The 14,831-nt window shown below is 38.5% G+C and overlaps 1 protein-coding gene across 1 annotated transcript in view; it reads right to left on the bottom strand.

Moving 5' to 3' along the window:
- LOC124600108 (twinfilin) overlaps positions 1-14,831 on the bottom strand; it is an 81,142-nt gene that overhangs the window by 34,907 nt on the left and 31,404 nt on the right. Inside the window, exon 4 of the mRNA XM_047136133.1 lies at positions 10,753-10,915. Coding sequence (XP_046992089.1) covers positions 10,753-10,915 — 163 coding nt within the window. The remainder of the gene's footprint in view (positions 1-10,752; positions 10,916-14,831) is intronic.

Raw genomic sequence — 14,831 nt, forward strand, 5'->3', positions numbered from 1 at the left:
TGAGGTGAAGGGTGGCATGCTGCTCTAATTTGCGGTTGGCCTGTAGGAGGATGCTCTGAATAGCCGGTGTGGATGTGGGAGAGAACCTTCCACAAAAGAACCACAAAAGTGCCCCACTTGTGACAGGATACTTTCCGGGACTGGATCAGATTCTGAATGTGGCTCTCCAGCAGGGATACGACTTCCTCAAATCCTGCCAGAAATGAGATCCATCCTTCATGAAATCCTCCCCACTCCACCAAGAGTGTCTTTCCGCCGTCCACCTAACCTTCGTAACCTCTTAGTTCATCCCTATGAAATCCCCAAACCACCTTCCCTACCCTCTGGCTCCTACCCTTGTAACCGCCCCCGGTGTAAAACCTGTCCCATGCACCCTCCCACCACCACCTACTCCAGTCCTGTAACCCGGAAAGTGTACACAATCAAAGGCAGAGCCACATGTGAAAGCACCCACGTGATCTACCAACTGACCTGCCTACACTGTGACGCATTCTATGTGGGAATGACCAGCAACAAACTGTCCATTCGCATGAATGGACACAGGCAGACAGTGTTTGTTGGTAATGAGGATCACCCTGTGGCTAAACATGCCTTGGTGCACGGCCAGCACATCTTGGCACAGTGTTACACCGTCCGGGTTATCTGGACACTTCCCACTAACACCAACCTATCCGAACTCCGGAGATGGGAACTTGCTCTTCAATATATCCTCTCTTCCCGTTATCCACCAGGCCTCAATTTCCGCTAATTTCAAGTTGCCGCCACTCATACCTCACCTGTCATTCAACAACATCTTTGCCTCTGCACTTCTGCCTCGACTGACATCTCTGCCCACACTCTTTGTCTTTAAATATGTCTGCTTGTGTCTGTATACGTGTGGATGGATATGTGTGTGTGTGCGCGAGTGTATACCCGTCCTTTTTTCCCCCTAAGCTAAGTCTTTCCGCTCCCGGGATTGGAATGACTCCTTACCCTCTCCCTTAAAACCCACATCCTTTCGTCTTTCCCTCTCCTTCCCTCTTTCCTGATGAGGCAACAGTTTGTTGCGAAAGCTTGAATTTTGTGTGTATGTTTGTGTTTGTTTGTGTGTCTGTCGACCTGCCAGCACTTTCATTTGGTAAGTCACATCATCTTTGTTTTTATATATATATATATATATATATATATATATATATATATATATATATATATGTGTGTGTGTGTGTGTGTGTGTGTGTGTGTGTACTGGTATTTACATGAATCCATATTAAAGCAAAAAATAAAGGAAACACATATAATCACCGATACCACAGAAACACATTCAATATGTAGAACAAACATTCAACAAATTGGCAACATCATTCAGAACATAATACCAAAATGCTGTTCAGTCCCTACTGGTGGGAAATTTAAACTTCAAATGGCCGTAAGCAGACAAAGAACAGGTATAAAAAAGACAGCAAATATAGATCAGCATCCATGAAATCTGTAGGTAGACCTTTTCAATGGTACAAAAGCAAAAAGTGCCAAAACTGTTTATAACCTCTATATATGATGTCCTAAATGTAAACTAAATAGTATAATCAAAACATGTATATTACAGGTCACTGAAGGTGCCTTACAAACAATAAAGGTGCAAGAGATATAGCACAATAATCATGTTTTATTCTGTTGTGATTAGATGGCCCGAAAGTAATAATTATCAACATACCATAACATTACACATAAGTGAGGGCAACAGAACTACAAAAGTTGAAAATAACTTGTTGGGTTTGCCTTCCTCATGGCTTTAATTGACTCCACTGTAAACTTTGAAAAATCCAAATGCATAAAAAATGCTGAAAGTCTAATAAAGATTCTGATTCTGAAATCTCCCTTGATTGTAAACAGATCAAGGCTGCCATAATAGGAATGTTAACAACTGTACTTCAGAGCTATATGCCTTTAACTGTTTACTTTCACATGTTACATTCTATTTGACTTGTGTGGCTTCTTAGTCTCATTAAGTGGATACATTCATGTTAGCCCTCTTTCACGTGCTATAATTTCCGCCATATGGCTACTGTTAACTTTTCACACATTCTGAATATGTACTGGATCCAGTAGCTAGATATTGGCTTGTCCAATTTCATTACTGTACAAACATTTTAACATAAATGAAAGTGTGCCAAATTTGTTTCCATAGTTAGGTTTTCTTTTCTTTTCTTTTCTTTTTTTTTAAATAAATTCATTACCTTTCCTATAGCTTCTCATCATAGCTATGCAGGCTTCCACAGTTAGTATTTACAGCCTCCGTGATTTTTGGTTTTAGGCATTCAACCACAATTCAAGGCATATTTCTATGTGTAATATTTTGTCTAGTAATGTGTAACACACATTGCTGTGACTCTGCGATATAGGCAGTGATCTGAGGACATCCAAACTGCCTGTTGGATGGAGCCATATAAAAAGTTTGACTTGCTGAGCTTTCTTAAGTTTGAAACTAACATAGTTTCTGATGATGTCTCCAGCATTAAGAGACGAACACATTAAGCACAGAAACAAAAAAACATCTAGGAGACTGTAGCTTCTATTTTTAATTTTTGCAAACATTTCTATTTCGGTTGCAAAAGAAGTATTGACTCAGTAAATGTAATTCTTGTTCTTTGCATGTTTGACAATGATGATGATCATTTTGTTTGTGGGGCGCTCAACTGTGTGGTTATCAGCACCTGTACAAACTTCCCATCTTTACACACTCCAGTCTTGCCACTTTCACAAATGATGAGGGCAACAAAAACACTCAGTCCCTGGGTGCAGAAAATTCCCATCCTGGCTGGGAATCATGCTGGGGACCCCTTGATCCAGAGACAGCAAAGCTAACCACTTGCCCAGAGGTTGAAAGTACCACTACAGTTGTAAGTTTCTTTTATTTAACACACAACCGGTTTCAGGCTCTTATACGCCCATCTTCAGGTGTCATACTGAAAATAGCAAGAGGCGGGAGAAGTTTTACATGCAGCTATACACACAAAAAACAAAACAATCCATAAAAAATTTAAAAAGCTACGGGTCAGGCTAGGTGCTGTGAAACCTAGTTCAGTGCCAAAGTGACACCAGACAGTACTACTGACAACTGCCTGGCTAAATAAATACGCAAAGAATACCAGGACGCTTACACTTGATGCTGTGACTCTGAGCGCCGTGGTGGACATGAAGCAGGAAGCAAACTGGTAAACCAGAGTGGCAAAAGAACTGCTACCTGTTTATGGGTGGAAGGACGTGGGGCCACTAACCCGACCATTCACGATTTGAATTAGTGATTTACATTTAAAATGAAGAATAAAAAAATAAACATTACATAAAAAGTTAACATGAAAAACGTTAAAAGTGCATTATACATGGTAAAGGAACATGTTGAACACTGGCAGTACAGAACTGTAGTAAAACTGAGTGGAAGCAGTGGCATAAAATTTATGTATAAACCGTAAAACACATATGTTTCTTAAGTTCCTTCTTACTTTCTGCAACGAACTTAGCTGTGGGGTTAAATGAGTATGTTTTGAAAATAGGGCTGGAGGGGAAGTCACCTTATTTCTTTAAATAACTTTAATACCGATGAATCCGAGAATGCCCACTTTCACGGGTGTCTAGCAAGTCTCGACATCGTAAGCATGTGTATGAATATCCCCATTAAAGAGGTGATTCCTATTACTGAATTCAACTTGACACTACTAGATTCACAAAAAATGAATGAATTCCTTCATTTGCTCAGAATTTTTCTGGAGCCTTCAAAGACATTACATATGGACAAACTGATGTGTTCGCCATGGGATCCCCCATAGCTAGTATAAGAGCTAATATTTACATCAATTACATTTAACATCAGTTTTTTTTCAACCCACCCACAACACCTTTAAAGAGTAGTATGTTACAAAAGATATGTCACTGACATCATACTTTTGTATAACGGGACTGACGCCCAGCTGCAACTCTTTCATCATGACTTTAACAAAATGCACCCAAAGATTCAGTGTGTAAAGAATACCACTCTGCACTCTGGCCTTTACACTCCCATTTTTTGATTTGGAAATTTCGTTACAGGACAGTAAAGATCACTTTAACATATTTAGGAAACCAACTATGACTAGTTCTATTATTCATTGCTCGTCAGTTCATCCGAAGTGGTAAACAAAAGCAGCTCTTCATGTTATGTTTTACTGTGCGACTAGAGCCCCTCTCCCAAAACAAAACTATCAGTGTGAGTTGGATACCATTAAATTCACAGCACATTCTAATGGCTACCAGCCAAATGTTGTCGATGTTCTTCATCAGCAAATGCAGTCAATAGTAGTTTCCAATGATTTGTAGGGGATTACCCTGTCATCTACTATTAATGGTAACTCTACAAAAAAATTTTTTTGTAGGATCCATATGTAGGTGTTATATCTGACAGGATTTGCAAAAGGTTTAGAAAAAGAGGGGTTCACACCCACCTTTTACACCGTGCATGAAGTCGAGCACCTATTGAAGCACCACAAAACCAGAAAAGACAATCGCTATGCACAATCGGGCATCTGTTGCATCCAGTGTAGTGAGTGTCCTTCATCATACATAGGCCAAACTGGCCGCTCCTTTAACATACGGTTCAGAGAGCATCAGGATCTTAGCAACTCCTAATCCGCTGAAGGATCATAACAATTCAATTTCCAATATAAACACAAATTGCCGCATTCTACATATCCAACATAAGGGCCTGGTTTTAAACACTTTAGAAGAAATAGAAATCATCCGCAGCATTTGCCGTGATCCGTCTGGCAGTTTGAAGGAGCAAACTGCACTTAAGTACACAGTTCTGCTGAAAAACTTTTCTTTTTTGAATCAGCATCGAGCCTCATTTCCTTCACTCTCTGGTTTCCGATTATTGTACGCTATACATGTATTTTTTTACTGGGCCAATGTTTTCCGCCATTATTTTTGTGGGTCTGTTTCCTATAGTGAGATCTTCAAGCTCCACTCAGTTCATCTTAGATAGCTTTAAAATTGTCCTCTTTTAATAGAAGTTTGCATGTTTTCTATTTTGTCCTATGACTGTGGCGCACTATTGTGCTGCATCACTATTTGTGTCCTCACTAGTTTAAAATTTACATCTTTCATGATGTAAAATGCGTCTCAGGTCTTATCTCATGTAACCATTGATTAGTTGTTGACTTTTAGTCAGCAGGTTTTAAACTGACCCCACTTTTAATGTGTCCTTTTAGTGCTATTGCTGCTAGCTGTTAATTGGCACAATAGTTTGACAGTGTGAACTATTAAGGTTTCACTACTTTCCCCTTTGGTTGGTAGAGAGATGCTTGTAAACAGGAGTGGCACAAGTACGTTCTTTTAACTGATGACCTGTGGCGTGTTGTTCGACGTCGCCACATATATATCCCCACTAAATTAAAAACTTGCATGCCACTCGTGTAAAGGGAAAAGCATCACTGCGTTTTACGATTTGTACATAAATTTTATGCTGCAGCTTCCACTCAGTTTTACTACAGTTCTGTACTGCCCTGTACAACATGTTCCTTTACCACACACAATGCACTTTTAACAGTTTTCATGTTAACTTTTTATGTAATGTTTCTTTTTCTTATTCTTCATTTTAAATGTAAATCATTAATTCAAATTGTGAACAGCTGGGCTAGTGGCCCCGCGTTGTTCTGTCCGTCAACAGATGGCAGTACTTTTGCCTCTCTGGTTATCAGTTTGCTTCCTCCTACGCGTCCGCTACTCCATGCTCTGTGCTCATTGGTAGCACACTATGTCTTGTATAAGTCCACCATGGCGCTCGGGGTCACAGCAGCAAGTGTAAGTGTCCTGGTATTCTTTGCATATTTCTTTACCCAGGCAATCGTCAGTAGTACTGTGTTGTGTCACTTTGGCATTGACTTAGGTTTCGCAGCACCTATCCCGACCGGCAGTTTTCTAATGTTTTTAAACTTTTGTTTTTTATTTGTATAGCTGCCAGTACAACTTATCTCTCATCTCTTGCTATTTTCAGGACGACACCTGAAGATGGGCATATAAGAGCCCAATACCTGTTGCGGATGTTCTTCCAACAGGATTGTTAGCTGTACGCGGACAAGTAAAAAAAATTCCTGGATTTTTCCCGGATTTCCCTGTTACAAATACACTTCCTCCCGGGTGAAAACAAAATTTTTCTGTTTCAAGTGACAGTATACTTTTCCTCAGACCTGTAAAACTTTTTAATCCTTTGACTGGTTATGTTATGGTTTTATACACTGACATAGAATTTCACAGCACTTTAGAAAAACCTCGGAGAAAAAAAACACGTTTTGGAAAGATGTCTGATGTGCAGCAGTATGTACACTGCATATTTTTGTATTACGAAAGTACAAATTCTAGTCCCAACAAACACCGCATCTTACTTTCCGAAGCATTGAAATTGAGACTGCAGTGCACTTTTGTACGTCAGTCATAGTTCATGTCATGTGATCTCGCCAGCCAATGACAGCGGTTATTCAGTGCATAGGACACGTGATGTAGTCAGCCAATAGATACATCACTGTTAAGTAGCACGAACACACGAATAGGAAAAGTTAATGGTTTAAATTAAATACATAGTGTTGCTACAAGAAAAGAAAAGCTTTCACATATAGTATTGATCTATAAGATTAATAAGCTGCAAGAGAAGCTAAGCTTTCACATATAGTGTTGATTCTTTTTGCGTGCATTACGCTTTAAGATACGTCACACAAATAAGCCAGTAAAACTTTTAACAATGACATAAATGTCTGATCTTCTGGGCTCAAATTTCTTCTAAATGGTCGTCCTCAAAGAGTTGATTTTTAAACAGGAGTCAAACGCTCTGGGTTTAAGAGACTTCTTGTACATTCACGCACATAGTTCATCTTGCATAAAAGGAAATTTACTTTGAAAGTAACACTTTTCAAACAACCATTTGCAATTTTCTCCCGCAACTTGTTAGAAGTAGGTTCGTTTCAGCAGTTGGCAGAGATCACCACATAACAGGCATCACCATGCTTGCACAGCTACGATGACGCAGGAAGCCCGTATGTTCGTACGTGTAAAACATTAAAAGATCATACATTATGTCATAAAAGAAACAAGACATTAGAGGATACTCAAAGAGCATCAGAATACTAAAATTCATAATTCAGCTTAAAGTACACATTCATATCTCCAGATCCAGATGAAAATTTTCTTGGAGTACCAGTACTGTATTATCTCACGTTTGGTTCTTTCTTCTGGCATAATCCCATATGTTCTAGAAGATGTAAAAGTGCACTTGAAATGCAGCGGACAGTTGAAACTAGCCAATAGTGTGGAATTATACTCTTCATTTTAAATAAATTGAGAGCCTCAGTGGAAATGACTAATGGAAGGCAAATCTCTTTAGCAAAGCGACAAAAATAACTTCATTGTTCTGCAAAGCGATTAATGCTCGACTGTCAGAAAGGAGGAAATAAAATGAAACCTGTAACTAATAGCACATTTTAGCCTTCCATAATTATGTGAATGTATTTTAATTCACTTGATAGCTCCCGGCCACAGACATCCGTTTTGTTTTCATTTGATGTGAGAGCAATAAACGAAGAGGAAACAGCAAAATCACTAAACGTAAATGGGGGTCACATGGAGACTACCCACCTCTCCACTACAACTCAGACTTCCCTGTGCTCAGCCCTGGATCTACACTATTTCATAACTGGGGCAATAATAGATAGTGGCGACCCCGCCCTCGAGTGTTTGAGGAAGGATGCCAAAAATTTTAAAAAAATCGACTTTTCAAAAATCATTTTTTAGTCCACATCTTTCTGAAGAGTATGATACATAAAACATAAGTGATCGAGGAAATGTAAGACATGTTATTTGGTCTTAAGTGTGCCAAAGTGCAGTGCCATGCCTCTTCACACAGCGTTCTTCAATCGCCATCACTATATTTCGCTCCGTGGAATTCAAACATGTTATATTTTGTAATTGATGCCATCAAACTATGACAGTGGAAATTAAAATGTCCTGTAGTGCCTCTCCTGCTCCCAGTCGGCTGGTCTGACGTCCTGCCCTCCCCCCCCCCCCCCCCCCCCCTCTCCTTTTTTTTTAAAAGAGAAAGACAAAATGCAATTAATACTGGATGGGATTATTTGTAATCGGGAGAACAACAGCTCTTCAGAAAATTTGCACTTTTTATTGCCTATTAGCCAATAACTTTCAGTTTGTACGACATAAAATTAAATACAGGATACATAAAACCAGAAAAGATAAGAGACAAGCAATACAGTACACATTTCTTCAATCCTGAAGTCCTAGCATTATTTTCTCTCTAATCTTGCAACAGCTTTAGATGGCATGCTTTCCTTTCTGGGAGAGAATCTATTACCTCACCAAAGTTCATCAAACGTTTAGCTGCACGAAAAAACGAAATGTCACTGAACTGGCCTTACTAGTGTAGCAGTCTGGCCAAAACTTTTCTGTCAAAATTTCATCTTCGAGGATACACCGAGAAGATAATATGTAATATTTCTTACGTCTTATTCCTGTTACTCATTTATTTCCACTCTGGATCTAAGGATTTAGCTAGTAATTGTAACAACGCTGTGATCATTCGCAAACCCAGTCAACCATACAAACAGCGACTGGCATTCACCCGTTCGACTTATTCCACACAGTTTGTATAACCCCATCCCCTTCTGTCTGCAGGAAAGTTTATTTCTAAATGCGACAGGGATTCCCCTAGCAGAGACATCACACACACTATTCAAAAATCAACTTATGATTCATTCAGAAATCAACTTAGAATGTTTTAAAAATGTTCAAAAACCAACAGGGATGCGTTTCAAAATCATATGAATAATTGGTAGACCAATGTGCACTGGGTGCTAGGCGCTTTGTGAAACAAGGTTTTACAGCTAGCTGCCACACTCCTGTAGCCATATGTGGCAGAAGGCACTAGTCTACAAGACTCAACTGCGCATGCGCATAAGCTCGCAACTGCTCAAATGAATCTAATGTAAACAGTCGTGATGTCATGCTCATCAGAGGCAATTTGTTGTTATGAAGCATTCCATAGTCTTTCTAAAGCATTTGACACTTGCTGTTGGCTGACACTTGTATGACCACTGTTTTGTTGTTGTATATGGCGCATTTCCTTTGCAACTTAAGTTTTGTTTTTTTTTTTTTTATTTTATTTTTTCTTTCATTCATGTTTTATTGCTGCTGTATTATTCTGTAGTAGCGAGATACAATAATATCCTTTGTTAGAGTATTGGTTCTTACCAGTCAAAGTTACAAAAATTTAACTGAAAACTACAACAATAAAAATTTTTCGGAATTCTAAAAAATTCCTGGGTTTTCTCGTTTTTCTCCCAAATGAAAAAATTCCCGGGTTATTTCCGGATTTCCCGGTTGTCCCGGATCGTATACACCCTGTAACTACTAGACCATGAGCTGCAGATTTTTTGCATGTAACAGGATAACAGCTTTGTAGAAATACTTTACCTCATCATTATAAATAATGACCATTGTGAAATCTCACCAATAATCAAGTACATACACTTAGCAAAATTTCCTTGTTGAGGTGCGATTGCATGTTACTTACTTTTCACTATGTTTCAGACTGTACATTTCGATGTATGAAATGTAGTCGAAGGTTCAAATAAGGGTTTTAGTCTTTGAAAGACACTGATTTCTCTCCTGTTTATTATTAACTGGATGTGAGGTAAAAGTCTGAGTACTGCATTCTGTTCATATTGGTGGTGGACACCATCAGCTGCAGAACAACTGTTGGCTTTCGCTATCCACAGCCATTTCATTGTTGTCATAGTTGTATCTGGGCTTCCAGTGAACAAGCAACTAATCGCTTTGTGCATTTTTATTGGCAACATTGACAACAATAGTGCCATTGAATGCCTTGGTTTCATCCTATTAATGAAATAATATAATTGTTCAATGCTTTTCAGCTCCTGTTTGAAGAACTAAGGAACAACAAAGACAATTTTTTAAAAAAATAATATGCATGTCTATCACAAGTTTTTATGAGCAACATTGTCATTTGAAGAAACATCTACAAAATCTTTGATTAAATGCAGTACATACCACAGTTCATTAAAAAGGAAGAATTATTGCTTTCACAAGATATATACCGAACCTGCATGTAGGAAAAAGCTTTATGTACTACACAAACTAATGCATAGACTAAGTTAATGAACATGTAACTGCCTTTTTATCCCAATTCCAGGGCCTAAAATTATTCATTAAGAGCTGTACACATTTCTCTCCAGGAAATTGTAGCCACCGTGTGATCTTTGTATATGGCTGTAGGCTTATCCGACAGCACAGGCCTTCCCTTAATGCTCCTGTGTTGATATCAACATTTAATTTCCCAGAAAAGTACCATTCACACATTAAAGAATGCAAGTAGTAGTGCAGCTTGTTGCTCAACAACTGCTCACTATATCCAGCTTTCACCACATCGTTTGAAGACCGTTGCTGCCTCACAAAGGCCTCCAACACAACAGGAAGACAGCAGTTTTGCTGTACGATGGCTGGGCTCTTGCAATGGAGAAGCATGGTTACAGGTAGTTGTCAGACATGCATTTGCTGTGGTCTGTCAAGACATTCATTTGCTGTGTTCTGTCCACTTGGCACAGTGTGTGAAAACCCACATTTAATGTTGCGGATTATCAAAACCCCAGTGTTAGGAAGGTATGTCTTTTGTTTAGTTTTAAAGTCGAGTGATAAGTTAAGAAGCAAAATTACATGACTTACCAAAGTTGTACCATGAAGTTCTTCTTTTATCTGTCCACTACCGAATTCTTGTTTAAGTGTGGCTTTTGTTGATGCATAAAGCATCTTCTGGCGGATAGGAGAGTTGTCTGGTGACCAGCTAATAAGTAACCATTCATAGCCAGATGTATTTTTTGAGTCCAACCTATAAATAGAAAGTTTGTAACATAAACCACTCCACTCCTCTTAACATTTCTATTAAACGTTAACCTATTCCAAAAATTCTGCAGTGAAGTTCAGGAACACAAATAAACCCCTAAGCCACCAAGGCTTATAAAACATCATACACAACTACATTAATCACTGTAACAGATTTCAAACCAGACATACAACCTCTGACAATATCTTCATTAGTACTTACAGTACTTCCACTGCAAGTAGGTTCAACATGTATTTTCATTGTCATAAACCTAATATAACAATATGAGTCAGTCTTGTCTAATAAAGACTTGCTGTGCATGATATTCAAATTAATTGCAGATGTACAGTTTAGTCTTTCTGACTACATTCAGAATTCAATGTTGAAATCTTACATCTTCTCATCATGGGACAAAAATTTGCACCAATCATTTCTGAAGCAATTTTTTGTTGTTGTTATTTTCGTTTTCATGTTGAGAGATGATGATGATGATGATGACGATGATGATGATCATACATTCACACTGCTCTTGGATGTTTTCTAGTGTAATTTGCCCACAGAGCATTTCGTCCTCACCTTGGTCTTTTTTTACCTTATCCAGCAAAAATTGCCTTTGCATGTCTACCACCCATTTACCTGGCTACTTGTCCTGTCCACATATTTCATTTTCATTACATTGTAATTATATTCTTCACTCCAGTCTGTTCCTTCATTCACTTGTTTGTCCCCACCCCCCACCCCTTCTCACTCTCAACCTGCACCTCTCCGTTGTTGATGAGTTAACACCTAAGTTAGGGTCTCCTGAGTAGCAGAGAATGGTGTGAAATCCGCAAGTAATGTAAAATACCATTTTGTCTGTAGATCTCAGAACAATTCTTTTGCATGTTTCCACTCATCAAAATGTCGAGCCACTGATTACAGATATTTTTTCTGTCAAGAGTTATAAAGTGACAAAAATCACAAAATCTAATATATTATTTTAGATTTCAATATTATGTTGCGTGTGTATTACATCACTTGAGAGAGCGAAGGCAATGGCAGAGGCATCTGGCAAGAACAACAGGAACACGGACCACGGATGCTGTTGGATGTCACTGTGAAGGAGGTCCTTATTGTTACAACTTTTGCAAAGAATAAAAGCGCTGCTACTGTGTTCATTTAAGTGCCTGCGTGAGATTGTTCATGGGAATTAATCCTGAGACAGTACATCTAGCACAGTGTTGTTTTGTATTCTGGAGTTTTATGTTAAAACACAGTTAAGTACACGAAGGATGCGTGCTTCGAATTCCGGACGTTGACATGGATGTCTAATTTGTTAAACATTTTGCAAAGTAATAATGGGAAAGTTGAATACTTTTATAGGTGTGAGAGTGGTGGAGCTGTATATGATTTGCTCCAGTTTACGATTGATTGGTTGATCCATTCATTCATTCATTCATTCACTGAGCGGGGTTTTGAGAAAGGGTCCACTAAAATGGGATCAGAGGAGTGAAACTATAAAACCAGGAAATTAAAACACACACAGTAGAAGGCATAAAAGGTAGACCAAATATAAAAACTGGAAAAACAGAGGGATAAAAGAGCAGTCTTTGCACGAGGGAGTGATCATGGTCACGGGCCCCAGACAGAGAAAACATGAAGAGAGGCCGCAACCACAACCATCCTGCCCCTGTTCCAGGAGTAGAGCAAAATTTTGTATCTGAAAATAAACACCACTTTCATGGAGGAAACCATCTGCAAATTGTCTGATAATATTAAAGGTAAGAGATCTGGAAGACTATACAAACACATAGTAAGATGAGCCAAAAGTGGACATTCCATCAATATATGGGATACCATCAGTCTGTCTCCACAACCACACTATTGCAGTGGATAGTTAGCAGAAGAAAACAATGGGTGAGCATGGCATAACAAATGTGTAGATCGCATAAGACAGCGGGCTCCTTCCGAGAGGAGCAGAAGGAAGAGCACCAAACCGCATTAGCCGCCTTGATTGTACGGTGTTTATTATTGAGAGCAGTAGCACACCAGATGTCATTTAAGTTTTAGGCAAAAAGAGATTTGACATACATTTGCATAGCTGCAGCTGCAATCATGAAAGGGAGTGGGGATCAGTATCTGCTTCTTTAGCCAAGTTCTAGTTTACGTTTTATTCCTTCAGAGTAGGAAGTGTAGGTTGGAGATGGCTAAAGAATTATAGGGCTTGATTTTTACTGACTCGGCACCAAGCCAACAAGTGCAATAATTTTGAAGAATAAAATAAACAGTTATATACCACCAATACATCTATTTACCTTTAATAATAGAACTCAGCATCGATGAGACTTCTAATGATTTTGGTTCGTACGAAAATGCATTCTACTTGCGTATTTCATAAAAGAAGTAATAACACACCCAAATGATTTATGTTAGTGGTATTTAATGATTATGATTAAACAACTGTATGTTTAATAATGGTGAAATTTAAGACCCTTAGGAAACTTCCATTTTAACCAGCTCCATTTATACTGAGTGTCCTGGAAGTATCAGATCTCACTTTTTAAAAATACAGGGTGGTTATAATTAAACTTCCCCCCTTGAACCATGCACCTCACCGTCAGTGGGGTGGCTTGCGTTTCTCAGCAGTTCAGATAGCCATACTGTAGGTGCAACCACAATAGAGGGGTACCTGTTGGGAGGCCACGCATACATGGGTCCTGAAGAGGATCAACAGCCTTTTCAGTAGTTGCAGGGGTAGCAGTCTGGATGATTTACTGATCTAGCTTCGCAACATTAACCAAAACTGCCTTGCTGCACTGTTAATGCAAACGACTGACGGCAAAAGGAAACTACAGTCATCCCGATGGCATGTAGCTCTATTGTATGATTAGGGCATCATCTTGGGTAAAATATTCCAGAGGTAAAATAGTCCACCCATTCGAATCTTTGGGTAGGGACTATCTGTTAAGGATATAGTCATGAGGAGAAACAAAACTTGTGTTCGGCAGGTCAGAGTGGAATGTTAGATCCTTTAATTGGGAAGGTAGATTAGAAAATTTAAAAAGGGAAATGGAAAGATATAGTGAGATTTCTACATCTATACTCTGCAAACTACCTTGAGGTGAATGGCACAGGGTATGTCCCATAGAACCAGTTATTAGGGTTTCTTCCTGTTTGATTCATGTATGGACTGTGGGAAGAATGAGTCTGAATACCTTTGTGCATGCAGTAATTATTCTAATCTTGCCCTTATGATTCCTATGTGATACCAGGATTGCCACAAGTTTTCCCAAGTGAAATTACCTGATATTTCCCCAATTTCCAGACAAGTTTTAGGATTTCTTCCTGACAAATTTTGAGATCTCAAGGGTAAGTTAAAACATAAGTTAAAACAAAAGAGACTTCTGTATTTCTAAATGTGTGAGAAAAAATCTTAAGTATTAACATAAACATCTTTTGTAATGAACTGTTTTTAGATGGAGAAAGCAAGCCAAACGGCATATATGTTTTATTAAGACCACTGATATTTGATTTAAATAAAGCATAACACATTTGATGACAAAAATACACATTTTGTTGGAATCGCAACACTGCTTTCAGAAATAACCTCAGAAAAAAGTAGGCCTCTTGAGAGAAATGTATAAGGTGGGGAAGAGTTGTGTAAACCAACACTATAGGTGACTGCCAATAAAATAATGGTTCTACTATGTTTGTTATTGTCAGTTATTGTCCACAGTGTTATATCTATTATTCTACAGGTATTGCATGATTTTTCTTTCAAGAAATACGTTACTACATACTGTACAAACTGCCAGAGACTGCCACAATTATTTTCTTCTTATTATTGTCCATACCTTCTAATATATAAACTACTTTTGAAGTGCTAAAACGTACTAGAATAAATAAAATGTCTGTAAAATGTTGCACTGTACAATGTACTTGT

The sequence above is a fragment of the Schistocerca americana genome, chromosome 1 (assembly GCF_021461395.2).
Source record: "Schistocerca americana isolate TAMUIC-IGC-003095 chromosome 1, iqSchAmer2.1, whole genome shotgun sequence".
Classification (NCBI taxonomy): domain Eukaryota; kingdom Metazoa; phylum Arthropoda; class Insecta; order Orthoptera; family Acrididae; genus Schistocerca; species Schistocerca americana.